Source organism: Grammomys surdaster, unplaced genomic scaffold, assembly GCF_004785775.1.
Source record: "Grammomys surdaster isolate TR1022 unplaced genomic scaffold, NIH_TR_1.0 371, whole genome shotgun sequence".
Lineage (NCBI taxonomy): Eukaryota > Metazoa > Chordata > Mammalia > Rodentia > Muridae > Grammomys > Grammomys surdaster.
Window position 1 is genome coordinate 1505731 of NW_021604790.1, and position 27210 is coordinate 1532940.

General features: G+C 50.1%; 3 protein-coding genes across 4 annotated transcripts; 2 read left to right on the forward strand and 1 right to left on the reverse strand.

Annotated features, from left to right (window-relative positions):
• Positions 1-365: 365 nt before the first annotated feature.
• On the forward strand, positions 366-10595 carry Ifi35 (interferon induced protein 35). 2 transcript variants are annotated; one of them, XM_028780570.1, is made up of 7 exons: positions 366-579; positions 8063-8161; positions 9069-9216; positions 9292-9398; positions 9496-9682; positions 9780-9886; positions 10069-10595. In XM_028780570.1, the coding sequence occupies exons 1-7, from the start codon at positions 559-561 to the stop codon at positions 10258-10260; spliced, it is 861 nt and encodes a 286-aa protein (XP_028636403.1). In that variant the 5' UTR covers positions 366-558; the 3' UTR covers positions 10261-10595. The 2 variants fall into 2 exon arrangements, with proteins under 2 accessions (XP_028636403.1, XP_028636404.1); XM_028780571.1 differs by lacking the exon at positions 8063-8161 and having other exon boundaries at positions 399-579.
• Positions 10590-18434, reverse strand: Vat1 (vesicle amine transport 1). The gene is made up of 6 exons (XM_028780569.1): positions 17949-18434; positions 14962-15169; positions 14458-14628; positions 14253-14342; positions 12240-12481; positions 10590-12091 (listed from the first exon to the last, which is right to left on the reverse strand). Exons 1-6 carry the CDS (start codon positions 18372-18374, stop codon positions 12008-12010), a joined length of 1221 nt encoding a protein of 406 aa, XP_028636402.1. The 5' UTR covers positions 18375-18434; the 3' UTR covers positions 10590-12007.
• Positions 18435-20285: 1851 nt separating this feature from the next.
• Rnd2 (Rho family GTPase 2) lies at positions 20286-23765 on the forward strand. The gene is made up of 5 exons (XM_028780593.1): positions 20286-20544; positions 21045-21132; positions 21919-22028; positions 22636-22770; positions 22966-23765. Exons 1-5 carry the CDS (start codon positions 20443-20445, stop codon positions 23212-23214), a joined length of 684 nt encoding a protein of 227 aa, XP_028636426.1. The 5' UTR covers positions 20286-20442; the 3' UTR covers positions 23215-23765.
• The last annotated feature ends 3445 nt before the right edge of the window (positions 23766-27210 follow it).

The window sequence follows — 27210 nt, forward strand, 5'->3', positions numbered from 1 at the left end:
GTAGCTGTGGCTGCTCTGAAAATCACTCTAAACTAGGCATGACTGGTCACAGATCCACCTCCTATTTGAATGCTGGGATCGAAGAAGTGCCACCATCACCGACTCATTTCTTTAATCACAGCCTTCTGGAGGCAAAAGCAGACAGGTCTCAGAGTTCGAAATCAGCTAGAGCTACCTTACTAAGAGCCTGTCTGTCTTAAGAAGGGCTAGGGAATCCTACCAATTGGTTTATGCTAGAATCAACTGCCTGGGAAAGTTAGTTGGGGCCAGTATTCCCTTTGCAGTCCCAGGAGACATGCCTGACTGGGTAGTTAGATTTGATGACTTGGGAGGCTCCTCCCAAGGGTGTGGCTGTATGCTCAGAGGCAGAATTAACAGAAACGAAAGTGGAAGTGAAGCCTGCAGGCAACAGCAGTGGAAGTGTGTCTCAGATGCCGCTGGAGGCTGAGGAGACCCAAGCCACCTCTGAGGGTTCAAGCGAAGAGTTTAGACCTTCAGAACTCTCCACTTCCAACCCTGCCCTGAAGCCTCAGCTTCTGTCAGCCAGACGTGAGAACCATGTCTTTGACCCTGCAAGCTGTAAGTAAGGGAGCAGGAAAGTGTGTTTGCCGAGCGTGGGGGTGATACAGAGTGTTCTAGGCTGAGAACTGCTCAGCTTGGGCCTGCTAAGTCCTGGAGAGAGGTAGAGAGCTTAGGGTGCCTTGGCCTGTGGAGCTGCTCATTTACCTACTGCCTCAAAAATCAGGACTCTCTCACCTCAAGTCAGGATCTTGATAATTCTTTATGTGGATATATGTTTTGGGTTTGTAGAGAGCTGTGAACATCAAAGACTTCTGGCTATTCTTACACCAAAGGGAATGCTCTGAGGTACTTCCCAGCCAAGAACTCCTCTTAGATTGCCACATCAACCTGACCATTGGTCCTCTCTGGGACAGGTGGTCTCCTCTCAAGTGCCTTTGACTGAGGCCACCTCGGATAGGCTAGGTTGAGCTGTGAACTCTGCCTGCCAGCAGCCTGTGAGACCTCAGGAGCAAGCACAGTGGGCAGCCAGCTGTGAGGAGGGACCCAATGCAGCTTGTCCTCAACAGTTCTCTGTCGCTGTGGATACTTCCAGTATCCACATAGCCTGTTAGTTCTCTGGCACGGAAAACTTCCATTAGCCTCCCAGATCACAATTTAAAACGGAGCTATTTGGAGCCAAATAAGGAAAAGGAGCGATAAAGAGAAAACCTGCCTGGTTTCAGATCCTAGTTTCTTCAGACATGTTGCACTGGACCTAACAGCCTTTCTAAAGTTTACAGTCTAATCCCCATTTCTTCACTTACTATATAGGGGTATTGAATTTCTTCACAAGAATACCTAGAGGGACAGCTAGGTAGCTAGCTCAGTCTGTAAACTGTTTACCTTAAGACTATGAGAAGAAGGATGGTTAAGAGCACTAACTGCTCTGCCTGAGGTCCTGAGTTCAATCCCCAGCAACCACATCTAATGGGATCCGATGCCCTCTTCTGGTGTGTCTGAAGAGAGTGATGGTGTACTCACATGCATAAAATAAACAACTATTTAAAAAAAACTGAATATGAGAAGAAATTCAGTCCTTAAGAACTGAGATAACAAAACAACAACCAACAACAACAAAAATAGCACAGTGGCATGTGTTTGTAATCCTAGCAGTGGGGACAAAAAGATAAGCACATCCCTTGATTTGTTGGTGAACCATCCAGCCCTACTGGACAGCTCCAGGTTAGTGAGTGAGAGACCCTGCCTTGAAAAGCACAGTAAGTAGTAGCCTGGAGAGACGGCTCCGCAGTTCAGAGTATGTGTTGCTATAGCAGAGAACCTGGCTTTAGTTCCCGCCACCAGCCTGTTGGCTAACAACCATCCATAACCATAGTTCTAGTTTCTGGAGATCCAATGCCATCTTCTGGCCTCTCCGGGCACCAGGCACGCATTTGGTACACTGACAAACATGCCAGCAAAACACCCATAAATGTAAAACAATTTAAAAAAAAAACTTTTTTTTTTTAAATCCTGGCAACTCTGCTAGAGAGATGGCTCAGTGGTTAACAGCACTGATTATTCTTCCAGAAGAACAGTGTTCCATTCCTAGCACTTACCTGGAGCCCAACAACCTTTGGTAACTCTATCTCTAGGGGAATCTGGTACCCTTTTCTGGCCCCCTCTGGTACTGCATGCATATGGTACACAGGCATACACACAGGCAAAACACCCATACACATTTTTTAAAAAGGGTTCAGGGAGGAGGTGTGGAATGTGAAACAGTCGAAGGGTGAACCAGGAGGGGGATAAAGTCTGGACTAAAGAAAAAATAAATAAAAATAAAATAAAATGGTTCTGGTAACTGGCATAGGTCCTCTGCAAGAACAGCAAGTGTTTGTAACTGTTGAGCCATCTCTGCAGCTTTTTGTTTTGTTTGTTTAATTGCTTTAGAGCCGGGCAGTGGTGGCACACACCTTTATTCCTAGCACTTGAGAGGCAGAGGCAGGTGGATCTCTGAGTTCAAGGCCAACCTGGTCTACAGAGTTCCAGCACAGCCAGGGCTGCACAGAGAAACCCTGTCTCAGCCAAAAAAAATAAACAATAACAATAAATTTGTTTTAGATTAACTTTTCTGAAAGATTTTTTAAAAATATTTATTTATTTATTTATTATGAATATACTGTAGCTGTCTTCAGACACACCAGAAGAGGGCATCAGATCTCATTACAGATGGTTGTGAGCCCATGTGGTTGCTGGGATTTGAACTCAGGACCTCTGGAAGTACAGTCAGTGCTCTTAACCACTGAGCCATCTCTCCAGCCCAACTTTTCTGAAAGATTTATTTTTATCTTTTATCATTATGTGGGTGTCTTGCCTGTGTGTATGTCTGTAGGCCACTTGCATGCCCTGGAGCTATGGAGGATAAAGGAGGGCATTAGATTACCTGGATCTGGAGTTACGTTACGTTAGATGGTTGTGATCACCACATGGGGACTAGGAATTAAACCCATGTTTAATTCCCTACATTTAAACCCTCTACAAGATCAGCCAGAGCTCTTTACTGCTAAGCCATGTCTCTAGCCCCAGATTATTTATCCTAGTTTATGTGTATAAGTGTTTTGCCTAAATGTATGTATGTGTAGCATGGAACCCTCAGAGGTCAGAAGAAGATATTGGATTTCCCCCCAAGGATGGTCGTGAGCCAACGTGTGGGTAGGTGGTGGGAACCAAATCTGAGTTCTCTGCAAGAGTAGTCGATGCTCTTAACTGCTGAGTCATCTCTCCAGTCTGCTAATAATGGCTAATAATGTGTCTTTTAATCACTTCATAATCTTTATTACTCTCTGTGTGTGTGTGTGTGTGTGTGTGTGTGTGTGTGTGTGTGTGTGTGTAGTGTCTGAGTGTCTGAGCACACTTGCCATGGTGAGCATGTGTCAGTCACAGGACAACTTTCTGGAACTTCTCTCCTCCCACCATGAGATCTGGGGGTCACACTCAAGTCATCAGTCTTGTATGTCTTGTGCTTTTATCACCAGCAGCTTCCCCCACTCCCCATTTTAGTCTAATGCCCTTTACCCAGCAGGCAGGGGAAGTGGATCCGTGGCTACTGAGAGCCTACCTACCTATGTGTCGGGTACAGATGGGACTCTCATTCAAGTATCACAAAATCACCTCCTAGGCTGGGGTGTAGCTCTGGGATAGAGCCTGTGCTTAACATAAGTCTTTGCTTCTGTCCCCAACACAGATTGGGAGTGGAGGGGGGAGGCGAGGGGAGACAGATCACAGTTTAGCAACTTGGGCTTTTGGATTAAGCAATTAACAGTTATACTCATCATAGAGACAGTGATCAGAAGTTCACGTGCGGATGAGTCCTCAACTCACAGTGGTCCAGCTTCCCAAAGATAGACACATACTCATTAGGGAGTGTCTTCTTTCACTGTTTATTTACTTTTGTTTTGCTTTTGAGGCAGAGTCTCACCCTGTAGACTTGTTTGGCTGGGAAGTCTCAATGTGGACCAGACTGGGCTGGAGCTCTCTAAGTTCCACCTGCGTCCCCAGTGCTGGGGTTAAAGTCGTGCTCCACCACACCTAGCCAGGAAGTGCCCTTTGAATTTTGATCTTTTCCATCCGTAATAGGATGTTATCTCTGCATATGGCGAGGAGTCATGTGGATGGCAGCTGATGCTCCCAGCCATGCTAAACCACGGCAAGTGAATTCAGAGGACTTCCTCTTGTCTCTCACTCTTCTTCCTTCCTATTTATTCATCTGGACAGGGGCTGGATTTGTAACCCAAGCTGACCTCAAATTCAGTTTTCCTGCTTCAGCCTCCCTAGTGCTGGGACATCTGGTTTATTCAATGAATTTCTTAGAAGGATAATTACTTAATTTGATTTAATTTTTTGATTCTCAGAAGATGTTTGGTTTTCTTTTTTAGGAAGCAAGCTTTTTTTTTTTTTTTCGAGTGGTCTTTGGTAGCAAATCTAAATCAGGTGGAGAAGTCCTTCCAGGCTTCAGGAAATTGTTCCTGACCACCTTGCTATGAGTGGGACAGCTCATGCAGTCACGAGCTCCAAATAAAATCTCGCAAGCACAGGACCATCAAAGACACTTATTTCAGAAATGTTCCTGCTGGCAGCAACCTCTACTGTGTTCCAAAAAGCAAACTTCTTAGTGGCTTGTTGGTTGGGCATGCATTGGGTGTAGTTAGAGCAGGGAATCAGCTGCAGGTGGCACTGGCCTTTTTTGGCTCCAGCGTCATTTCTCATGATTTTGGTCATCCCAGACCCAGGACCCAAACGTTAAGCATTTTGGTTTTTCTTTTTCTTCTTCTTCTTTTTTTTTGTTTTTTGTTTTTTGTTTTTGTTTTGTTTTTTGTTTTTCAAGACAGGGTTTCTCTGTATAGCCCTGGCTGTCCTGGAACTCACTCTGTAGACCAGGCTGGCCTCGAACTCAGAAATCCGCCTATCTCTGCCTCCCAAGTGCTGGGATTAAAGGCGTGTGCCACCACCGCCCGGCTAGCATTTAGATTAACAGTGTTTTCTACAGAGAACATCTCCGCAAGATCAGTGCAAGGATTACTCTTTTTTTTTTTTAAGACTTATTTATTTTATGTATGTGAGTATGCTGTAGCTATCTTCAGACACACCAGAAGAGGACATCAGATCCTATTACAGATGGTTGTGAGCCACCATGTGGTTGCTGGGAATTGAACTCAGGACCTCTGGAAGAGCAGTCAGTGCTCTTAACCACTGAGCCATCTCTTCAGCCTGCAAGGATTACTCTTGTAGCATCTTTTATAATGGGAAAAGGCATGATACATTCCTGTAATTCTAGTCAGTGTTCTAGAGGCTGAGGCAGAAGGATTGCTTGAGTTTAGGTGTAGGAGACTAACTAGAGACCTTGTATCCAAAACACCAAAACAAAAAAAGAAAAATGAAAATGTACATGACCAATAATAGATTTATCTTTTTTTTTAATATATATTTCGAGACAGGGTTTCTCTGTGTAGCCCTGGCTATCCTGGAACTCACTCTGTAGACCAGGCTGGCCTCGAACTCAGAAATCCACCTGGCTCTGCCTCCCGAGTGCTGGGATTAAAGGTGTGCACCACCACTGCCCAGCCCAATAATAGACTTAAAAAGATAAAAAGTTACATAGTAGGGACATGGCTCAGTGGACAAGGTCCCTCCTGTGCAAGCATGAGGGCCTGGGTTTGAATCCCTCGGACCCAAATAAAGCTGGGCATAGTAACTTTTATCTATAACCCCAGTGCTCCAATGTCAAGGTGGTAGCTACAGACAGGAAAGTCCCCAGAAGTCCAGTGCTAGCCTGGTCTGTGCAGTGGTGACATGTGAGAGACCCTGTCTCAAACAGGGTAGAAGGAGAGGACTGACATCTGCTTTGTTCTTGTAGACTTCCACCTGTGTGCATGTGTACATGCACACACATACACACACATACACACATCAGATCAAGTGGTGGTACATACCTTTAATCCCAGAGCTTAGGAGGCAGAGACAGGGAAAATCTCTGAGTTTGAGCCCAGCTTGGTCTACAGAGTGAGAATCAGGACAGCTAGGGCTACACAGAGAAACCCTTTCTCAAACAAAACAAAACAAAACAAAACACAAGCAAACCAAAAATACCTCTAGAAACAAAACAGCAACAAAAAATTATTTCTAAAAACAAAACAAAACAAAAAGATACAGAGATTACTGGAACCACATCTTTGTGGGGAAAATATAAAAACCACTCCTCATCATCCCACAGGGATCCTGAGTCACTGGTATCATCTTACTGGCCTTCAAACACACTGTTTGTGACCTCCGAGTCACAGATATAAACGGAGACCTTTTGTTGTTCCTCAGCTGGCATAATATGGTCAAGTGCTAGCTTTCCTCGGCTCCAAACAAAACAAAACCACACAGTGTCTTCTTCAGTGACACCTGTGATGGGCTCCTGCCCTGTCACGCACTTCATTTGTCGCATGTTTACTGATGCCTGTTTTGTTCCAGAGACTTCTCTAGACATTAGGGATACAGAGGAGATCAAGTCAGAGTTGGATCATTCCAAGTAACGATGACATTCTCTGGGCCAGTCTTACTGATCAGGTTTCCTAATGCCCTCCTGAGCTCTGCCAGCCAACGGCTGCGCTCTCCCACAAACAAAGGTGCATTCATGGGTATTCCTCCCTCTCTGTTCTGTTGCTGTTCTGTTTGGACTCGCTCCAATGCACACCATCCTGAAAGGCTGCTTGGTGTGTGGAAAGAGGAAAGCTGGGATATGCAAATTCCATCTCTTCACTCAGAAGCACTGATTGGCAGAGCCCTCTGGCATTAGTCTGCCTGGCCAAATGACTTTTGACAAATCCTTTAACCTTTTTCAATTTGTCCCAGTCGGGACAGGACAGTTATATCCATAGTGTTGTAACAAGAACTGAATGGTATAGTCATTTTGAAAGGTTTAGTTTATGGGTCGGATAGCTCATACCTCTAATCCCCAAACTCTGCAGGCTAAAGTAGAATTGCTGTGAGTTTGAGGCCAGTCTGAGCTATGTGGTGAGTAGAAATCCAATTGAAACTATATATGACTACTCTGCCTTGAGACAGCTGAAGGAAGGGCTGGAGATGTAGCTTAGTTGGATAGAATATGTGCTTGGGGAAGTCCTGAGCTCAATCCTTGGCACTGCATAAATTAGGCGTGTTGCTACATCCCTGGAATTCCAGCTCTGAGGAGGTAGAAATTGGAGTTCAAGACCATCCATGGCTTCTTAAAGAGTATGAAGCTAGCCTGGGCTACCTGAGATTTTGTTGTTGTTGTTGTTTTCGGTTTTTTTTTTTTTTTTTTTTTTTTGAGACAGGGTTTCTCTGTGTGGCCTTAGATGCTAGGATTAAGGGCATGTGCTACCATGTCCAGCCTGTTACTTGAGACTTTTATCATCAAAAGAAGGAGGAAGAAGAGGAGGTGGGGAAAAGAGGGAAGAGAAAAAGGATAAAAGGTGCTTGCTGAGCAAGCCTGGCAACCTGAGTGTAATCCTCAGAACCCACAGGGAGGGAGGAAAGAACGGACTCCATGAAGTTGGAGTCCTCAGGGCTCCTCACACAAATAAATGTAGAAAGAAAGCAAACAGATCTAGCTCAGCAAATATTTACTAGTAGTCTGGGGCGCCTAGCTCAGTAATTGTGTGCACCTTGAATGCCAGGTTGAAGGACCAGGGTTCAATCCCCAGAATAACAAGTGAGCAAAATGGTATGAAGCCTTGCTACTTTAAGCCTTGGCTCCTTTTAGAGGATTCAGTTGCTTTTATCTCTTTGCTCCAGGATTGTGTTGCCCAGGGCATTTTAGCAAGAGCTAGGCTCTGGACCCAGCTTGTTAATCAGTTGTAGCTGCTGTAGACCCCCTGGATAGACTGGGTTAGGACCAGGCCAGGGAAAACGGGTTGGGAGTGTTCAGAGATTTGAACATCATTTCTACTTTGGAGAGTCCAGACCAGCACCCACCCCCTCCTCCAGGTTCTAGAAAGGCTGATGGTTGTTTTCTTATTCCTTTCTGCTCCAACAGGTCCTCTACAGTCTTCAGGAGGAGCAAGTCAGGCTCAAGAAGAGGCTCCAGGAGTTGTATGAGCTCAAATGGGAGCACAGAGACTCTCCCAGAGACAAGGTCAGGCAGGGACTGAGGTATTCCTGGTAGAAAGGGCTGAAGAGATAGCTCAGTGGTGAAGAGCACTTTGAAGCTCTGGCAGAGGACATAGGTTCAATTCCTGGTCCCTACATGGGGCAGCTCATAACCACCTGTAACTCCAGTCACAAGAGAAAAAGAGAAACAGTGCCTTCTTCTGGCCTGGATGGGTGCCTGGCCACACACACACACACACATATACACACACACACACACACACACACACATACACACACACATACATATACACACACATACACACACACATACATATACACACACATACACATACACACACATATACACACACACATACACACGCACACACACACATACACACACACATACACACACACATACACACACATATACACACACACATACACACACACAGATGCACATGCATATATATCATTACTTATTTCCTTGCTATGTGACCTCAAGGACATTATTTGAGCTCTTCTATCTGTTTTCTCATCTGTGAGGTGAAGCTACCTACCTCCCAGGCTCGTGTGAGGACAAACCAAGAGCTTGTATGAAAAGTGACTCGTGGGCCGGGTGGTAGTGGCACACGCCTTTAATCCCAGCACTTGGGAGACAGAGGCAGGTGGATTTCTGAGTTCGAGGCCAGCCTGGTTTATAGAGTGAGTTCCAGGACAGCCAGGGGTATACAGAGAAACCCTGTCTCAAAAAAATAAAAAGAAAATAAAAAGAAAGGCAGGTGACTCGTGTGTCGTGCCTGTACCCACACAATCCAGCTCTTCTATGAGGCCTTCTGTACTCAGCATCAATCATACAGACTTGGGGGACACATTCTGCCCAGAAGGGAGTGGCGGGGACCTCTCCTACTCTACAAGGTTGTTTCTTGCTTCCCTCTCCCAACCTCTAGATCCCATTCCCGGTGCCTGAAGTCCCTCTGGTATTCCTAGGCCAAACGAAGCAGGGCAGGCAAGTGCCTAAGTCTCTAGTTTCTAACTTGAAGATCTGCTGCCCTGTGCCTGGAGGTTCTGCTGTGGTCACCTTTGACGACCCTAAAGGTTAGCCTTGGTGGGGGCAATGTCTGGGGGAAGTCATAAGGTTTCCCAGTACTAACCCTGTCCCTCTACCCCCAGTGGTTGATCGGTTGCTACAACAAAAGGAACACAAAGTTGACATGGAGGACTGCCGGCTGCGGGTGCAGATCCAGCCCTTGGAGCTGCCCGTGGTGACCAACATTCAGGTGACAGGATGGCGGGGTCCTCCATGCAATAGGTGGGATTCAGCATTTGGGTCCTATGGATGAGTAGGCCAACCTTGCCTGCTCTGTCTCCTGCTAGGTGTCCAGCCAGCCAGATAGCCACAGGGTGCTAGTCAGCGGCTTTCCTGCTGGGCTTAGGTTGAGTGAAGAGGAACTGCTGGACAAGCTGGAGATCTTCTTTGGCAAGGCCAAGAACGGAGGTGGGGATGTAGAGACCCGGGAGATGCTGCAAGGGACTGTCATGCTGGGATTTGCTGATGAAGAAGGTAAGGGTCCTGCAGAGGAGGTAGGGGGTCAAGGTGCATGAGACTGGAGGAAGAGATGCCTCAGATGCCAAAGGCCACCCTTCCCTGTCTCTCACAGTGGCCCAGAACTTATGCCAGATTGGCCAGTTCAGAGTCCCACTGGGCCGGCAGCAGGTCCTTCTGAGGGTCTCTCCCTATGTAAGTGGGGAGATCCAGAAAGCTGAGGTAAGTGAAGGTGGGGCCAGGGAAGCATCTACTTGTCCGAGGGCTCAGGGCCCCCCAACCCCTCCAGCCTACACAGGAGCCTGAGCTTCCGGATCCTTCCCGTGTATTTGTGAGACGTTCCTCGTTCGAATCTCTGCTCCCCACTTCCCATCAGCCCTCACCACTGCTGTCTCTCTTTCTAGATCAAATTCCAGCAAGCACCTCATTCAGTGCTGGTGACAAATATTCCTGATGTCCTGGATGCCCAGGAGCTGCATGACATCCTGGAGATCCACTTCCAGAAGCCCACCCGTGGGGGCGGGGAGGTGGAGGCCCTGGCAGTTGTGCCTTCAGGGCAGCAGGGCCTGGCTGTGTTCACCTCTGAGTCAAGCTAGGTCCGAATGTCCACCTGGTGGGGACTGGGACCACTTTCTGCCTAATGCTACCAAGAACAGTCAAAGTGACAACCTGGTGTGATGGTCTTTACTTGAAGATAGCTGAGGGAGAGGGCAGAGCCCAGACCTTGACACTGGCTCACGTTCTCTCTCTCTTTTTTTTTTTTTTTCCATTTGAGAAAAGGTTTCTCTGTATATCCCTGGCATTTTCTCTGTAGACCAGGCTGGCCTGGAACTCAGAGCTGCCAGTCTCTGCCTCTACCTGCTAAGATTAAAAGTACGTACCACCACCACCCAGCTCTCCAGCAACTCTCAAATACAACATTTGGTCAGGACTCAGGGTTTGGCTTTTTATTGACACAGACACAAAGGCAGCTGTGGTAATGGGGTGGGGTGGGGGACACAAAAGCAGAAATCACACTTCCTACATGAAGGCCTCCATCAGACAACAGAGGCTGGATCCCTCCCTCCACACTCCTCTGATAGCGCTGGAATAAGCTCTCTCAATCCAAGCTCAGAAGCAGCAGGTGACCCCCACCTAACCTCAAAGGTCCCCACATTGGCTCCAGCAGCCTTGGTCCTTTTAACCAGCCCAGTAATTCCCTTGCCCAAGCTCCTCTTCCCCCATCAGTGTAAACAAAGTTTGGGGCTGACCAGCAGAGCTGCCTCCAGGCTCTGAAAAGGCAGCAGCCTCCCTAGATAGCAAAGGAAATGTGCTTGGATTCTCACTTTGCTCCCAGAATAAGACCCAACAGTGTCTCCCAGAACTCTGGCTGGTCCACCTTACTGCCTCTTTCTTCTCCATCACTAACTGAGACAGGACAGGCCACAGACCACAGTAAAAGCAATTGATCCCCAGAGGCTAGAGCTGCCCCCCCCCAAACCCCCCAACCCCTGGCACATACACAGATTTTTGGCAGTGTTGGACTGGGGAGGAGTAGGCCTCAGCTCCACCAGGATGAGGAAGGCACTGGGGAGAAGGGTGGAAAAGGAGCCAGAGACAGGGCTGCCTCCTACACACACACACACAAGCACAGGTTTTCCGATGCTAAGGCACTGAGACAAATCCAGAGACCTCAGTGTAGGGTGGGGTACCCAGTACCCCTCCCAGAGCGTGAGCTAGGGAGTCTGATTCCTGCCCTTGCGTAGGAGGCAGCAAACTGGAGGTGGCAGAAGTCTAATTGTGCTTACGACATTGGGGACAGGAGACAAGGTTGAATACTGATCAAATCCAGGGGTGGGCCTCGTCGGCCTGGGTTGCATGGGTACTACGGAGACACAGGTACATGCTGGACTCACTCACACAGATTAGCCCCACATCCTGAGCTGACACAAAGATTCTTTGGGTGGGGGTGGGGCAGGAGGGAAGATGAGGCTGAGGTGGAAGCACACAGGATAGGGCAGGGAGGGACTGGCTAACCTTGGCACAAAAGCAGCATGGCAGGCCCAGGGAAAGGGTGAGGGGCAGGAAGCAGCCAGCCTCCTGCTGACCCTCCCTGTCCCCTTGGCAGGGCCCAGACATCCAAGTGGTCACTTCCCAACCTCTCCTGAGGGCAGGAAGGGGGAGGGAGAGCCCTGAGCAAAGAGCGGGCTCAGAGCAGGGAAGCAGTCATCAGCACAGAGACCTTTTCTGGGGGAGGGAGGGGAGAGCATCATGACAGGATGAAATGTGAGAGGCTGGTGGGCAACACAACAGGGCTTCCCGTCTTCTCCCTTCCCGGCTCTCCAGGACCCTCAGCCGCTGGCCCTAGGTCTCCTTCTCAGGTCCAGGAACCAGGAGGACTTTGCCTACATTTTTCTTCTCCTGCATCTGCCTCATGGCATCGGCCACCTGGAGAGAAAGAAAAGACCATTCCTGATGCTGTCTGCTCCACCTCAGAGCCAGGCTAAAGATGACAGCTCCCATCTGCCTCTGGATCCTCTCTTGAGGACCTGGGCTCTCTGAGTCTGACTCAGACCCTCTTGCTCATCACACTCACCTTCTCGAAGGGCCAGACTGAGTCAATCCGGGGTTTGATGCGGCCCTGATTGTACAGAGCCAGGAGGTGGCTAACCACTCTACTAATGAGCTCCACCTCACCGTCCAGGTAGCCCAGGTGGAAGCCACACACAGCTCGGTTGGCCTGCAGCAGTTGCAGAGCTGTCACACTGAACTGATTCCACCAGGTGCGGGCCATGGCCATCAGGTTCCGTTTGGGGCCTGTCAGCAGGTTGGCCATTCCTAAAGGACAGAGTGACACATCCTGTGATCCAGCTGCCAGGTACATCTCTGTTGTGGCTGAATTCAAGTCTGCCTAGCTCCTTGATCTCCTTGCTAACACTCAACACAAGGACAATAATGGAATTTCTAGTTCCAGGATTAGGCTCAAACTAAATTTTTGTACACATACACACGCGCATGCATGCACACACACACACACAAACACACACACACATCTTTGAGATGGCTTTGTGCCAAGCTTGGCAACCAAAGTTGCCTTGAAACCTACATGATGGAAGAAGAGAACAGAACTGTCTCCTGCCAGCTGTCCTCTGAATTCCACATGTGCACCATGGCACCTATATGTACACACACAATAAATAAACGTTAAAAAATAACAATGCACAGCCAGGTGGTTGGTGGTGCATATTTTTTTTTTTTTTTGGTTTTTTGAGACAAGGTTTCTCTGTGTAGCCCTGGCTGTCCTGGAACTCACTCTGTAGACCAGGCTGGCCTCGAACTCAGAAATCCACCTGCCTCTGCCTCCCAAGTGCGGCCGGTGGTGCACATCTTTAATCCCAGGCAAATCTCTGAGTTTCAGGCCAACCTATCTACAGATTATGTTCCAGCACAGCCAAGGCTACACAGAGAAACCCTGTCTCAAGAAAGGAAAACAGGACTGGAGAGATGGCTCAGTGGTTATGCTCTTCCAAAGGTCCTGAGTTCAATTCCCAGCAACCACATGGTGGCTCACAACCATCTGCAATGGGGTCTGATGCCCTCTCCTGGGGTGTCTGAAGAGAGCAATGGTACTCATATACATAAAATAAATAAAATCACTTTAAAAAAAGAAATTAAAAAAAAAGAAAGGAAAACAAAGCAAAAACAATAACAAAATTATACACACAAGGGCCGGGGACGTAGCTCAGTTGGAATGGTTGTCTACCCTGAACCATGTAAGTCAGATGGATGTGTGGTGTAAGCCTGAATCTCAGCATTTGGGAAGCAGAGGCAAGATAAGTCTGAGCTCACCCTTGACCATACAGTGGGTTTGAAGCCAGCTTTCTATGCTGAAACCTTACCTCAAAAAACAGACAGACCAAAAAAAAAAAAAAAAAAAAAGAAAAGAACTAGCGAGCTAGCTGCGGTCGTAACACACAATATTTCTATGAGTTCCGGGCTAGCCAGAGCTACCAGAGCTATTTAGTGAGATTCTGTCTCCTCCTACCCCCAAGAAACGGAAGAAAATGAGATGGAAGATTGTACCCCCCAGATATGGCACCCCATTCCTGTCACCTCAGCACTCAGAACATGTAACCATGGGGCTGGGGAGGGAAGAATCAGGAGTCCTTGGCAGAGAACGAGAACGGACGTGCTCTCTCCCAAAACTGCTCATTTTTATATTCACATTTTTTTGTGTAAAGTAGGTTTTAGAATAAATATCCAGCTTGCCCAAGAAGCCTAGGTGCTGCTGCGGGAAGCAGGCAGACTGGTTGGTTTTACATCAGAAATAATCCCCAAATAGGAATACAGAATTACTATGACTCACGTGAGACTATGAAAGAGAGTGCGTGGCTGTCACCCAGGGGCAGCAATCTGTTCACATATCCAGGACACTTCCAAACCCCAGCCTCACCCTACAGCTCTGACTCTCCATTCCTTTGAAATTAAAAAGCTCAGACCCCTGTATCCCACTCTATTGGTGGGATTTTCTACCTAGTAATCACTATGAATTAGTCCCATCCTCCTGCCCCATGCAGTTTCTCTGTGTTTGATACGACTAACAACTCACCATAAGTGACAACTTTGCCCATGGGTTTGAGAAGGTGGTAGCCTTTGGCAGTGTCCGAGCCACCGAGAGGGTCCATGACGATATCTACTCCTGTCAAAGAGAAAGGCCCAGGGGGACAACCCATTAATACCCACAGATCTGGAGACCCCTCACCCCCATCTCCCTGTGCTGTGCCAACCTCCCCACTGCCGGAACCTGCCCCCACCTTTGGGGGAGATCTTTTTGATCTCGTCCACATAGTCAGTCGTGTGGTAGTCGATGGGGTGTGTGACCCCGTTCTCCTTCAGCACCTCATGCTTGCTGGCTGAGGCCGTTCCAAACACTGTCACGTTCTCCACGGTGCGGCATAACTGCAGGGCTGCCATGCCCACGCCACCTGCAGCAGAAGCGGGCACAGGGGCACTCAGGTACTTGTCAGTCCATCACTTTCATTGTGCCTTAGCTCCTTTTGGGGAGAACCGGAGTGACAGAGACTGGACAGGAGATGATGTGTGGTGTGTGTGTGTGTGGAGGGGTGAGGGCATGCTGCTAAGAACAGCAGGCTGGACCTGGTGTCTAAATGTTACCACGGCAACTATACTGCAGAGGCCTCTGGGCTCCACAGGCCAGGCAGTCTGGTGTTGCCATGACAACAAACCAGATAGGCTACAGAGAGGGGCCTGGAAGGGAAATTAGGTCGGGTGGAAAAAAAAAGGAAGGGACCTGTCACCTGCAGCCATGTGTACCAAGACACTGTGGCCGGGTCTTAGGTTGCCGAAGTCAAAGAGAACCATGTAGGCGGTGATATAATTGACCAGCAAGGCAGCAGCTTCCTCAAAGGTCATGGCCTCAGGCATCAGGAAAGTATGGGCTGATGGCACAGTTACTTCTTCCTGCCACATCCCTGACCGGTTCAACACCATCACCCGGTCCCCTGCCTAAAAAAAAAAAAAAAGAAAAAGGGAAATGTCACGTGATTATTCATTCCTTTACCCACAGGTGCCTGACTGACCTTTGCCATGTCCCAGACCCTTGGAGATGAAGTAGCAGACACAGCTGGTTGTAGCATTAACAGCCTCGCTCGCCTCCTGAGTGTTTATCTAGTGCTTCACAGGGAAGCGTTCACTCAATCCTCACACCAGCCTTGGGCTGCCCTTATCTACACATAACTGATCATATTCTTCACTATTGTGTAAGATCCCTGAACGCAAGAAACTTACAGTTGGAGCAAGCGTAACTATCGTAACTATCGTTAAAGAGCCCACGCTGCTTTGATTACAAAAGTGGACTGCGCCATTTTAATGACAACGCAGCCACGAGCAAGTAAAAATTATTTAACCAGTTTTAACCAGTTTTCTCATCCACAGGAGGGGACTCGTAAGATCTCTAATTAGGAAAAAAAAAACAAACAACATTCAGTGATAATGCGATATGCATCATATAGTTAATACTTAGCAATGTTAGCTAACAATAATGACAATAATAACGCAAGGAGAGGAAGTCAGCAAATAACTGTAGAGAGTGGGCTGCACATAGCAAGGGCCATGCCACGGAGCAGGTAAATGTGTCTGAGTTGTAAACAGTAAATGGTTGGGTGTGACCAGCCCAGAGGTCTTCTACAGTTGTATACAGGCTCACATTGGCAGCCCTAGAAGAAATGGTGGTGGTGCACGCCTTTAATCCCAGCTCTTGGGAGGCAGAGGCAGGCGGATTTCTGAGTTCGAGGCCAGCCTGGTCTACAGAGTGAGTTCCAGGACAGCCAGGACTACACAGAGAAACCCTGTCTCAAAAAAACAAAAAACAAAAAACAAACAAACAAAAAAAGAAACATGTACCCAGACACGGTACACAGCGTGATGCTCAAGAAGGGCAACCCATTCCAGGCACTAGGAAAAGGTGTTGTCTTTCGTTCCTAGTCCCTTGCAGGAGGGTTTCTCTGCAGGAGGCAAGAGACAAAGACAGCAGAATCTCTCTCTCTCCAGTTTAGCAACTAGGCAGGAGGAGGGGGAAGGCTCGATCAGCAATGAGGCCTCCTGGCTCTGAAGACCATGCAGAGAGAAGCATGGGTGCTGTCCTAGACGGTCAGCGGTCATCTTAGCTCCTTACAGGACATTCAGGGTCCACAGGGCAGGAGAAGAAGACCCCTACACAGGCTCTTTTACATGTCAAATCTCCACATTCCACTGGAGAGAACACCTTTTCTGTGAGCTCTGGCCTGGGGAAAAGAACCCCAAATCTCAAGTCCAGAAGACACAGTAGCAACCCAAGAGAGCTAACAACAGAGCTATAAGCCAGTAGGACAACTAGCCAGTCCCAGATGTAATCTAGAACAAGTGTCACTTAATCTGGCTCAGACCTAACCTTTTGCCCTCCCAACTCAGGGCCATGACCCCTCCCCACTCAGCCACCAGGAGGGTGAGAAAGGCCTTTCCATAGAATCCAGGCTCTTACAGCAGATTCTTGCCCGAGGCAGGAAATCCTGTATTTACCAGGCGGAAAGTGTGGGGAGGAGTGGATAGATGGGTGGCCTTCAGCAGTAACGCGAACTATTAACTTCCCCTTCCACCCCCTACCCTCCAAAAGTCCTTTTAGCACCATCCAAGAGTAGGATTATTTCTAAGTCAGGGCAAGGGTGTGACCACTGCTGGATTCATGAAGGACGACTTTAAGGAGGTGCTATTTTCATGTTCAACAAATGCAGCAAAACCAGCAGGTTAACCAAGGCTAGACTCAAGACGGCTTTTGGAGCGGCTTCTCATGAAGGTGCTGGATTTGAAAGGAAACTCCTAAACACATGACTTAAAGAGGCCTCAATCGAGATCTCTCAGAAAGCCGGTCATCTGTAAGTCTCATGTGGCGAAGGTTATGGCTGCGATTAATGATAAACGAGAAACAGACCGGCAAAGCTGGGCCAACCTGCTCAAGGTGCCACACCTCCCTACCCTAGTCCAAATGGGCTCCGCCTGGATTTCAGAGGCTGGGGTCCTCTGAAAGGGAGGAGGAGCGGTTTGGGTCGGAAGTTCCCAAGGGTAGCCCTGGGTCGTGGCCTCCCCGCTGAGTCACTGAAGAAGAGATGGAGTTGCAGTCACAAGAAAAGCAAGCCCAAGACAAAGATGGGAGACTGATCCCGCCTCCCCCACGGCAAATACCCGAGTAGTAGCGTAAGGCCCGTGGCGGTGGGGGAAGCCAGGCTCTCAGGGCTCCATGATGGGTGTGTCCCCTCTGGCCCAGCTCCGGGAGGGGCCGTCATACACCCCCATACACCACGGGGCTGCATGTGACTAGCGCTCTGGCACGGCCCCTGCGCCCCCGCCTAACCCCGTCTACATAGCTTCTCAAAGCTCCCTCGGGAGGGAAAGGGGGAGCTAGCCAACACTCACTCACAGACCACAACTGCCCCGGGAGTGTTTAGTGGGCAGGGGTACAGGTGTGGTTTTACTAGGGGAGGGGGGCGAGTAGGTCATTCTGCGCATGCGCCTGGGCGCCTTATTGTTTTCCCCCCAACTCCGCTTGGGGCGGCGGCCACTCCTAAAAAAAAAAATGCTTTGGGAAGGGGCAATAACATTGTTGCCAGTTCCCAGCAAATCCTTTTCCCCGGAGCCTCAAGACATAAACTGCTTTCCAAGTGTTCCACGTTTAGTCCACCCGCGTCCGTGCTGGCTTCCCCGCCCGGCCACACCTCCGACACGCGCCCACTCCTGCCCTGCTGCCGCTCACCTTACGGTCGCCGACACCCTCGCCCACGGCCACCACTACGCCCGCGCCCTCCATGCCGGGGGTGACCGGCAGAGGCGGCAGCCGGTCGTACAGCCCCTGGCGGCCCATGAGGTCGGCGAAGTTGAGCCCACAGGCTCGCACGCGCAGCGTCAGCTGGCCAGGACCCGGGGCAGGGGGCACCGCCGGCCGGCTCTGCAGCTTCACCTTATCGTAGCCACCGAAGCCGGTGAGTACCAGGCAGCGCAGCGGCGGCGCCGAGGCGGATGCCGACGCTTCGGGGGCCGGTGGCGGCTGCGGGTCGCTTGCCACCTCCACTGTCGGGGGCTGCGAAGGCGCACCCTCCCCGGCTCCGGTCCCGGTCCCCGCCCCGGCCTCTGCCGCCGCCGCCACAGTGGCCGCCTCGGCCGCCTCCCTCTCCGCGGACATGGCTAGACTCCCGACGTGCGTTCCCAGCTGTAGAGAACCGGTGCACAGCTGGGGAGGGCGGGACACGCGTCAGGAAGAGCGCAGGCTGCGGACACCAGTGGGTGGGGCGGGGCCTTGCTCGGGGGTGGAGCTTCGCGGAAGGACTTAAAGGGCTAGGCCCTCTGCTGACCGAGCTGCGAGGGTGTGACAAGACTAGCGGTGCAGGTGGAGGGTGGTGGTGTCTGTGCGTGTTGACTGATAAGCATGAGGAGATTCTGGGCCATGCCGAGTCTAAGATTTGATTTATTCGTAGAAAGGCTTATACGAATTAAAAGTTGTCCTAGCAGAATCTGAAGGATAATTTAAAAATCTGAGTTTTATATCAGATTTGGGGAGCTAGTCACCTGTGGATCAGAACCTTGTGAAATTGTACTTCAGGTTTAACTCTACCGTTTAGTAATAAGCAGACTTCATTCACTGTGTTCTTGCCGTGGCAAACTACACGCATGTGAACCTCTAAGACAGGATCTCACCAGGTAGCCGCGTCTGGCCTGGAGCCTGGAACCTGCCATGAATACAAGGCTGGCCTTGAACTCCCAGAGATCTGTCTCTGCCTCTCAAGTGCTGCGGTTAAAGGCATGCGCTACCACCTTCCCTTTTCTTTCTTACTTTCTTTTCCTTTTGTTGGTATTGAGGATAGAACCCAGAGCTTCATGAATGTAGCTTTACTCCTGAGTTACATCTCTAACTTAAACTTAACAGTTTTAATTCTGTGTGTCTGTTTACTTCTGTGAAATAGTGATGATATTGCATGATTTAGTTATCTTTACACGGTTATTCAAAACGAGATAAAAATAAAACGAACATCCTAGATTTAAGTAAGAGCTTTGTTTGTTTTGAGACAGGATTTCTCTATTTAGACCTGGCTGTCCTGGAACTCATTATGTAGACCAGGTTGACCTCAAACTCAGAGAGATCTGCCTGCCTCTGCCTCTTGAATGCTGAGATTGAAGGCGTGTAGCACCATACCCCACTAAGGAAGGATTTTTTTCATTTATTTATTTGTTCATTCATTCATTCATTCACTCATTAATTCATTCGTTCACTTTACATCCAGATCGCAGCCCCCCTCCTTTCAGTTCCCAAGCCCCTCCCTCCACCCTCCTCTAGGCAAAAGATGTCATGCAAATAGCAGTTTGGTTATTGTTAGTCTGAGATGAGGCTGAAATTGGCTTTAGGGGCTTAGCTCTAGCCCCAGCAGAGCTGACTGTCAGTGGATTCTAGCTTCCTTAGCCTTCCCTTTGCTCTTTCTACCAAAACGTCCACCAGAGGACGCAAACGTTCCCCTAAAACTTTCCACTCGGTACTTGGCTAGAAGAACTTAGTCCACGCTTTTAGGTTGGTCACAGGCCTAGATCCCGCCACCCGTCGTTATGGAGATGGAAAGCTATGATGTCACCAATGTAGGGTGGGAGTGCTAGGGTCTGTTATTTCCCCAAGCTCTGCCTGGACCCGAGAGTGGAGGAGGAAGACAAAAATCAAAAATCCTCCCTTTCCTAACATCTCACGCCCCCCTGTGTTCGGGAAATAGATTGCTGTCGCCGCGCGTGTCCGCCGCACTAGCACACCTGCGTGCACGCGTGGGCACACAGAAGGCTCAGGCCTTGCGCTTGTCTATGTAGCTTCGCAGCCGACCCTTCGGAACTTCGCCCCGGGTCTGCCCCGCCTCCACTCCGGAGAAAGTCAAATAAACGGGGCTGGCTGGCCACGAACCCTCAGGCGCTCCTGGGGTCACAGCTGCGCGCTAGAGTCCGACTCGCCCCCCACCGCCCTCCTCCCAGGCCCCGCCCCATCCCGGGTCCCGCCCCTCGGCGGTGCGGGTGGGAGGCGGGGCCAGAGGTGCGGCCCGCGGGCTAGGGGCGGGGCGGAGGGGGCCCGCAGCCCCGGGCGGGGGCTCGGCGCGGGCCCGCGAGATGCCGGTGTCGGCGGCCCGAGAGGCTGCAGCTGCAGCGGCGGGGGAGGAGGCGGCAGAGGCGGCGGCTGTGCCCGGGAGGGGGGCGGCGTGGGGGGCCGGCGCGTAGCCGGGACTATGGAGGGGCAGAGTGGCCGCTGCAAGATCGTAGTGGTGGGGGACGCGGAGTGCGGCAAGACAGCGCTGCTGCAGGTGTTCGCCAAGGACGCCTACCCCGGGGTGAGGAATTGGCGTCTGGAGAGAGGGGCACCGAGGCTGCGGGGAGTGGGTAGTAGGGGCCCCGGGGGCCGCTAGAAACCGGTACCAGGGTAACCAGGGACGAGAGAAAGAGGCTCAGAGGAGGGGAAGGAGGCGTTGGGGGCTCTGAAAGGACTGCAGAGGATTGGAGTGGAAGGAATCAAGGAACGCGGTGAAATGGATGGGGTTTAGGAGCGTCAGAGGATCCGGGAGGGCGCTCTGGGAGAATGTCGGAGGTCCCGGGCATTCAAGAGGGAAAGAACTAGGGGCTAAAGGGACCCCGAGGGGGCCCCGGGGGTGGTCTGAGAGTCTAGCTAGGATTCTGTGGAGGTGGAGACAGTAGCTCCCTGGATCTTCCCTTAGCCCAGCCTCAGACCAACTTCTGTCTAGGGACTGAGCTGGACCGGTTGTCGAGGGAGGAGGGCAGTTGTCAGGGTGAGTACTGGAGAGAAGCTCTCATTTTGACCCATCCGTGTCTGCAGAGTTATGTCCCCACGGTGTTTGAGAACTACACTGCCAGCTTCGAGATCGACAAGCGCCGCATTGAGCTCAACATGTGGGATACTTCAGGTAGCCAAGTCCCTTGGGGTCACCCTGACTGCCAAGGTCCCCTACTCTAGCCCCTCCCTTGGCTAGAGCCTTAGATTCCAGGTCAGCTCAGATATCCATCCAGTTTTAGAACAGAATATCAATTGCTGTTTTGAGCCAGGGAAACTGAGGCAGAGTTTCTTATGCCTGACAGAAACCATGTTCTAAAGTAGAAAGCCTAATACCAGCCCTGCAGCTGGGTTCTGCTTACCCAAGGAACTTGGAAAGAAATGACTTATTTTGGAACATGTTTCTTAGGAAATGGGACTGGGTTTAGGAGAGCTATTTAGAATTTCTGGAGTGGGGGACGGTGGTGGAAAGTAGTTTTTTAATTTATTTATTTTTCCTCTAGACTGAAGTAGAGTCCCAGGAGAACAGGAACGCTGGTTCCCTGTCCTTGCTCCAACCTCATGGGAAGGGTTTTTATTTTTACTCAGATCCCTGGAGGACTTTAGAAGATGTGTCATCAAAGCGCAGAAAGCACGCACAAAATCTGTTAGAATAGGAGAAGATTTTCTGAGATTTTTAAAGGGCTTCCAAACTCCAAAAGATTACATATCATCAGTGTTAGATCAGAGAAACCCATAAGCCATTTCCCACTCTTTCTGCTCCTCTCTGCCTGCTCTCCACACTCCGTGATGGGTTTTAAAGACCACTTCTTCACTTTTTGCCACCAGTATCCCTTGACCATGGTCACTTGAGTCCCTTATTCCCTTCCCAGCCTGCCGCCCACTCAGATTGCCTCATCCACTTTCTTTCTTCCTCCAGGTTCCTCTTACTATGACAATGTCCGGCCTCTGGCCTACCCAGACTCTGATGCTGTACTCATCTGCTTTGACATCAGCAGGCCAGAAACACTGGACAGTGTCCTCAAGAAGGTGGGAGTCTGGGGAAACTACTGAGATTAGGCGCACAGGGCATGAACCTGGAGGAGGGAGTAACGGCATGTCCATCAGCTGGGTAGCAGATGAAGCTGTTATCCCTCAGTTCCAGCCCTGCGTCTACCACCTACAAGTCAGTCCTTTGAGCTAGAAATGGTCCTGGGGCCGTAGGGTCTGCTTATCTGCCTTTCCTATCTCCTTGGCTGTGGAAGGGTTGTGAGTGCTGATTCTGGGCTTTGGAAAGCCCTGTGGCTGGCTTTCCAGGCCATTGTTTCCATAAGTCCCTGGTGAAAGCACTAGAGTCAGTTAGAGTCCTCAGTTCCCAGGCAGGGGATGGTGTGGTTGGTTTGTTCTCTGAACAAAGTATGGGAAAGGGGAGTGGGAATGTGCAGGTTGCAGGCCGACAGACAGCTCCGGAGTCCTCATCCAAACCCTCTTCTCCTCGACTTCCACGCTGCTTTGATCTCTCCACAAGACCAGCTTCCCACATCAGTGCTTACCTCAGAAGGTCTAGGAGGATAAGAGATTTCTGTGTGCATGGAACAGAGCTTCTCCCTCTATCTCCCTTCACCCCTCTATAACTCTACTTTCCACCCCCAACCAGTGGCAAGGAGAGACTCAAGAGTTTTGCCCCAATGCCAAGGTGGTGCTGGTTGGCTGTAAGCTGGACATGCGGACTGACCTGGCCACTCTGAGGGAGCTATCCAAGCAGAGACTTATCCCTGTCACACATGAGCAGGTGAGACCCCTTCACCTCCAACTGAATTCTGACCTAGACTTCACACCCATGCCTGTTTTTTTTTGGTTGCCCTAACCTCTGACCCTACCGTTTAATTCTTCCCCAGCTCTGTCTGACCTTCAACCCTAGCCCACAGCCCTCATGCTCCTTCCCAAATGAAGGCCTATAATTTCCACCCATCTGCTGCTTTTCCAGGGTACTGTGCTGGCCAAGCAGGTGGGAGCTGTGTCCTACGTTGAATGCTCCTCCCGGTCTTCCGAGCGCAGTGTCAGGGATGTCTTCCACGTGGCCACAGTGGCATCTCTTGGCCGTGGCCATAGGCAGCTGCGCCGTACTGACTCTCGCCGGGGACTGCAGCGATCCACTCAACTGTCGGGACGGCCAGACCGGGGAAATGAGGGCGAGATGCATAAGGATCGAGCCAAGAGCTGTAACCTCATGTGAGGGGTTGCAGCGGGGCAGAGAGGGAAGAGGGCTGGGTGAGAGACATGGTTGTTCCCCTGTGTGCTCCTGGACGTTCTGACCTCCTGACCCTGGCTGGAAGGTCAGGGCAGGCAGAGGAGCAATTCTGGTTGGAGGAGCTAGAGCATAGAAGGGTGTCACCCCTCACCCCATTCTCCACATCCTTATCCCCTTCTCTGCTGCTAGCTGAGAGAGCTAACAGGGTAGGCATGCCTTATCCAAATAAGGCAGGTGGGTGTTCCGGGAAACCAAGCAGTGACTTTGGTTGAGTCTCTTATATAAAGGGTATCTTCCTTGCTCTCCCTGGTCCCCATGTCCCTTCTCTACCATCTGCCTTCCCTAAGGAGTGTCCATTTGATGACCTTCTGTCTCTCCTCTTGCTTCCACGTCTCTTCTCGTACATGTTAACCTTCAGGCAACATGCACTAAATTTTAAAGCAAAAAGTTCTTTCCTCCCGTCAACCCACCAACCAGTTCTAGCTCGCCCCTTCCCCCGCAGTCTGCAAATAAAGCCCATGACCATGGAAAACGGCTATGGATTTAGTTTTGTTCCTTTCCTTCCCACCCCCAACCCCTCCAAGAAAAGCAATCTACCAGTGTCCTCTCCCACAGAGAAAGCACAGGGAAAAAGCCATATACTAAAGGATAAAGTTTAGGAGCCCTGGGGGTGGGAGAGTAAAATACCTTGGGGCTCTTCAGTCCACTAATGTGAGTGGACAGCCCTGGGGGCGGGGGACTTGGAGTGAACTGATGTTCAACTGCTCAGCATGACTGAACCTGGTCCTGCTGGCATGGCAGAGGGCCTGCTGAAGTGGCACAAGCCCCTTGTTCACCATCTCTGTCCTGGCTTGGAGCCTGCGATGCTCTAGAGGTTATGAAGACAGGAAGGCATTGAAAGCCTCCACCTCATTGAATCTGAACCCTGTCTAAGGTGAAGTTTCCTAAGGGGATGGTAACCCCTGGGGTCTCCTCAGGGCTCTAAACAGGGGCTCTCCCGCAGTTCTGTCTTGAGCTCTGGAATGATTGGTGGGGGAGCATCATCTGTAATCAAGAGTCATCCCCACCCCAGCCCCTGGCAAATAAAAGCTGGTGGAGGGGATGGCCAGAGTGCTTGTCAGCAAGGACAGTACTGGTCTGTTTTCTTGGGAGTCTGATTTCAGATTGTCCTGTATTCCCTTCCTGGCTCTGGTCCCACTGGCCTCTTTTTGGTGACATTCTCCCCCAGGAACCGTCATTGACTCTCCCCTCCCCCAACTCTACCCCATCCAGTTCTCCCAGACTGGAGAGAGGGAAGGTGGGCCTTACCCTCCTATCTGCTGGGACCCCTTGGATACCTTATCCCTCCCTACCCTCACTAAGTATGCTCTGTCCTAGTGGTGCTATATACTGGATTGAGAGACGAAGACAGTCTCTGAGCTTCTGGAGGCTAGCCCAGTAGGGAAGTGAGGAACCCTAAGTGTGGACCAGTCGTTCTTAACCTTCCTAATGCTGCAACTCTTTTATACAGTTCCTCATGTTGTGGGTGGGGACTCCCAACCATAAAATAATTTTCATTGCTACTTCATAACTGTAAATTGACTACTGTTATGTTTTTTTTTGTTTTGTTTTTCTGTTTTTTAGTTTTTCGAGACAGGGTTTCTCTGTGTAGTCCTGGCTGTCCTAGAACTCACTCTGTAGACCAGGCTGGCCTCGAACTCAGAAATCCACCTGCCTCTGCTTCCCAAGTGCTGGGATTAAAGGCTTGTGCCACCACTGCCCGGCTTGACTACTATTATGAATCGTGATGTCAATATCTATTTTCTGAATGTCTGAGGTGACCCCTATGAAAAAGTCATTTGACTCCTAAAGGGGTGGCGACCCACAGGTTGAGAACTGGTATATAGATGGTACCTTGGCTGAGGGACCCTATACACATACAGGCTGCTGTGGGGCTCCCTGAGCCAGTATGTCCTGAGGGAGTTGGCTAGGGCTTGGGGAAGAAAGGTACCATTGGTATCAGCAAGTCAGATGTACAGAGAGTAAGTGTGGTCTGGGATGGCCCTTAGGAAATTTGACAAGGCGGGCGGTGGTGGTGCACGCCTTTAATGCCAGCACTTGGGAGGCAGAAGCAGGCGGATTTCTGAGTTCGAGGCCAGCCTGGTCTTCAGAGTGAGTTCCAGGACAGCCAGGACTACACAGAGAAACCCTGTCTTGAAAAAAAAAAAAACAAAAAAAAGGAAATATGACAAAATATCTCCTCCTCTCCCTCTGCCAGAGCCCATTCTCTAGGGAGGACCTTTCCCCCATTTTCTGGCTTACTGAACCCCCTTTCTTCTCACCACCTGGGGGCTGTGGGATTCTTATCCCAAAGCCATCACTGCAAGTCTAAGGGAATCTACATACCAGACATCACGTCATCCCCTCTACTGTTTCGGGGCTACTCTGAGACCTTCCTCAAGGACCCCCAAGTCCTGGAGTGGGTGGGGTTCTGTCTCTCTCAGAAGACTGTTTTCTCCAGTAGGGATTCACCATAAAAATGGACGTGAGCCTGGTGGTTAGTGCCTGTGATCTAGGGAGGCTGAGGCAGGAGGACTGCTGAGACCAAGACCAAGGTCAGCCTGGGTTATAGAATGAGACTCTTCCCCACCTTCAAAACAATTGACTTGAGAATTTTGGCAGGGCATGTCTCTTGGGCTATCCCATACATACAAAGCGGGTTCAAGCCTGTAGGCACCACAGTGCAAGGTTTACACCCCTTCAGATCGCCAATCTTCCTCCTGTGCCATTTATGCTTAGAGAATGCAAAAGCATTTCAATAACTGCCTAAAGCAGACATAATTAGAAAGATAAATCAGCAGGAGGAACCCCCAAAGTTTAATATAAACCAGTGGGGAGGGAATTTGGTTCCTTCTTCAGGGCTGTGTTATTAGACCTATTTCTGAGGAGGAGGATAGGTTTCAGAACCTAGGATCCGAAAGGGTAGGAAGAGCCAATGGGGCTGTCCATAGGTCCAAAAAGGTCCTTGCAGCCGGGCAGTGATGGTGCACGCCTTTAATCCCAGCACTTGGGAGGATTTCTGAGTTCGAGGCCAGCCTGGTCTACAGAGTGAGTTCCAGGACAGCCAGGGCTACACAGAGAAACCCTGTCTCGAAAAAAAAAAAAAAACAAAAAACAAAAAACAAAAAGGCCCTTGCAGGCTGGAGGGGACCTTACATCCACTCCCTGGCCCAGTGTGCTAGAGTTAGCTTCTTCCTCTGCAGCTATTCCCCACCCCCTAATTTAGACACCCATGTAGCATTGATAACCATTTAATGAAATAAACAACCAATTGTGCTGTGGTACTATCCTGTGTATTTAACCTCAGCCATCAGCCAGAGGTGGGTGAGAGACTCCTGGGCTAATTCCTCAAACACTTCAGTTTATGAAGCCCCAAACCCAACAGTGACTCCAGCCCTCCCTGGAGGATCAGGGAAAGAGCCCTAGGGCTCTTGTGTCCAGCCCTGCAGCTTTCCCCTCCAGGGAGCATTGCGCAAAGCCCCAGCCCCAGCACCTGCTTGACCCCTCGATTTCTTACCTAGGAAAGAGGGCTGGTCGCAGCTATCTCCCTGAGAGGAAGCTCCTGAGAGCTGAAAGGATGTGAGAATGCTGTTTGACCCTTTGACAGGGTCTGAGCTGGGGTCAATCTTTTGTTGTTTTGTTTTGAGAAAAGGTTTTTCCTCTGTAACAGCTCTGGCTGTTCTGAAACTCATGTAGTTGACCAGTCTGGCCTTGAACTCATAGAGATCTGTCTGCCTCTGCCTCCCAAGAGCTGGGATTAAAGGCATGTGTTACCATGCCCGGCCTGGTGTCGATATTTATAACCAACATGGCTGTAGACTTAAGTGCTTTTGAATTGGGACTGAAGACTCAGGTTCTCTCTCTCTCTCTCTCTCTCTCTCTCTCTCTCTCTCTCTCTCTCTCTCTCTCTCTCTCTCTCTTTCTCTCTCTCTCTCCTTGGTT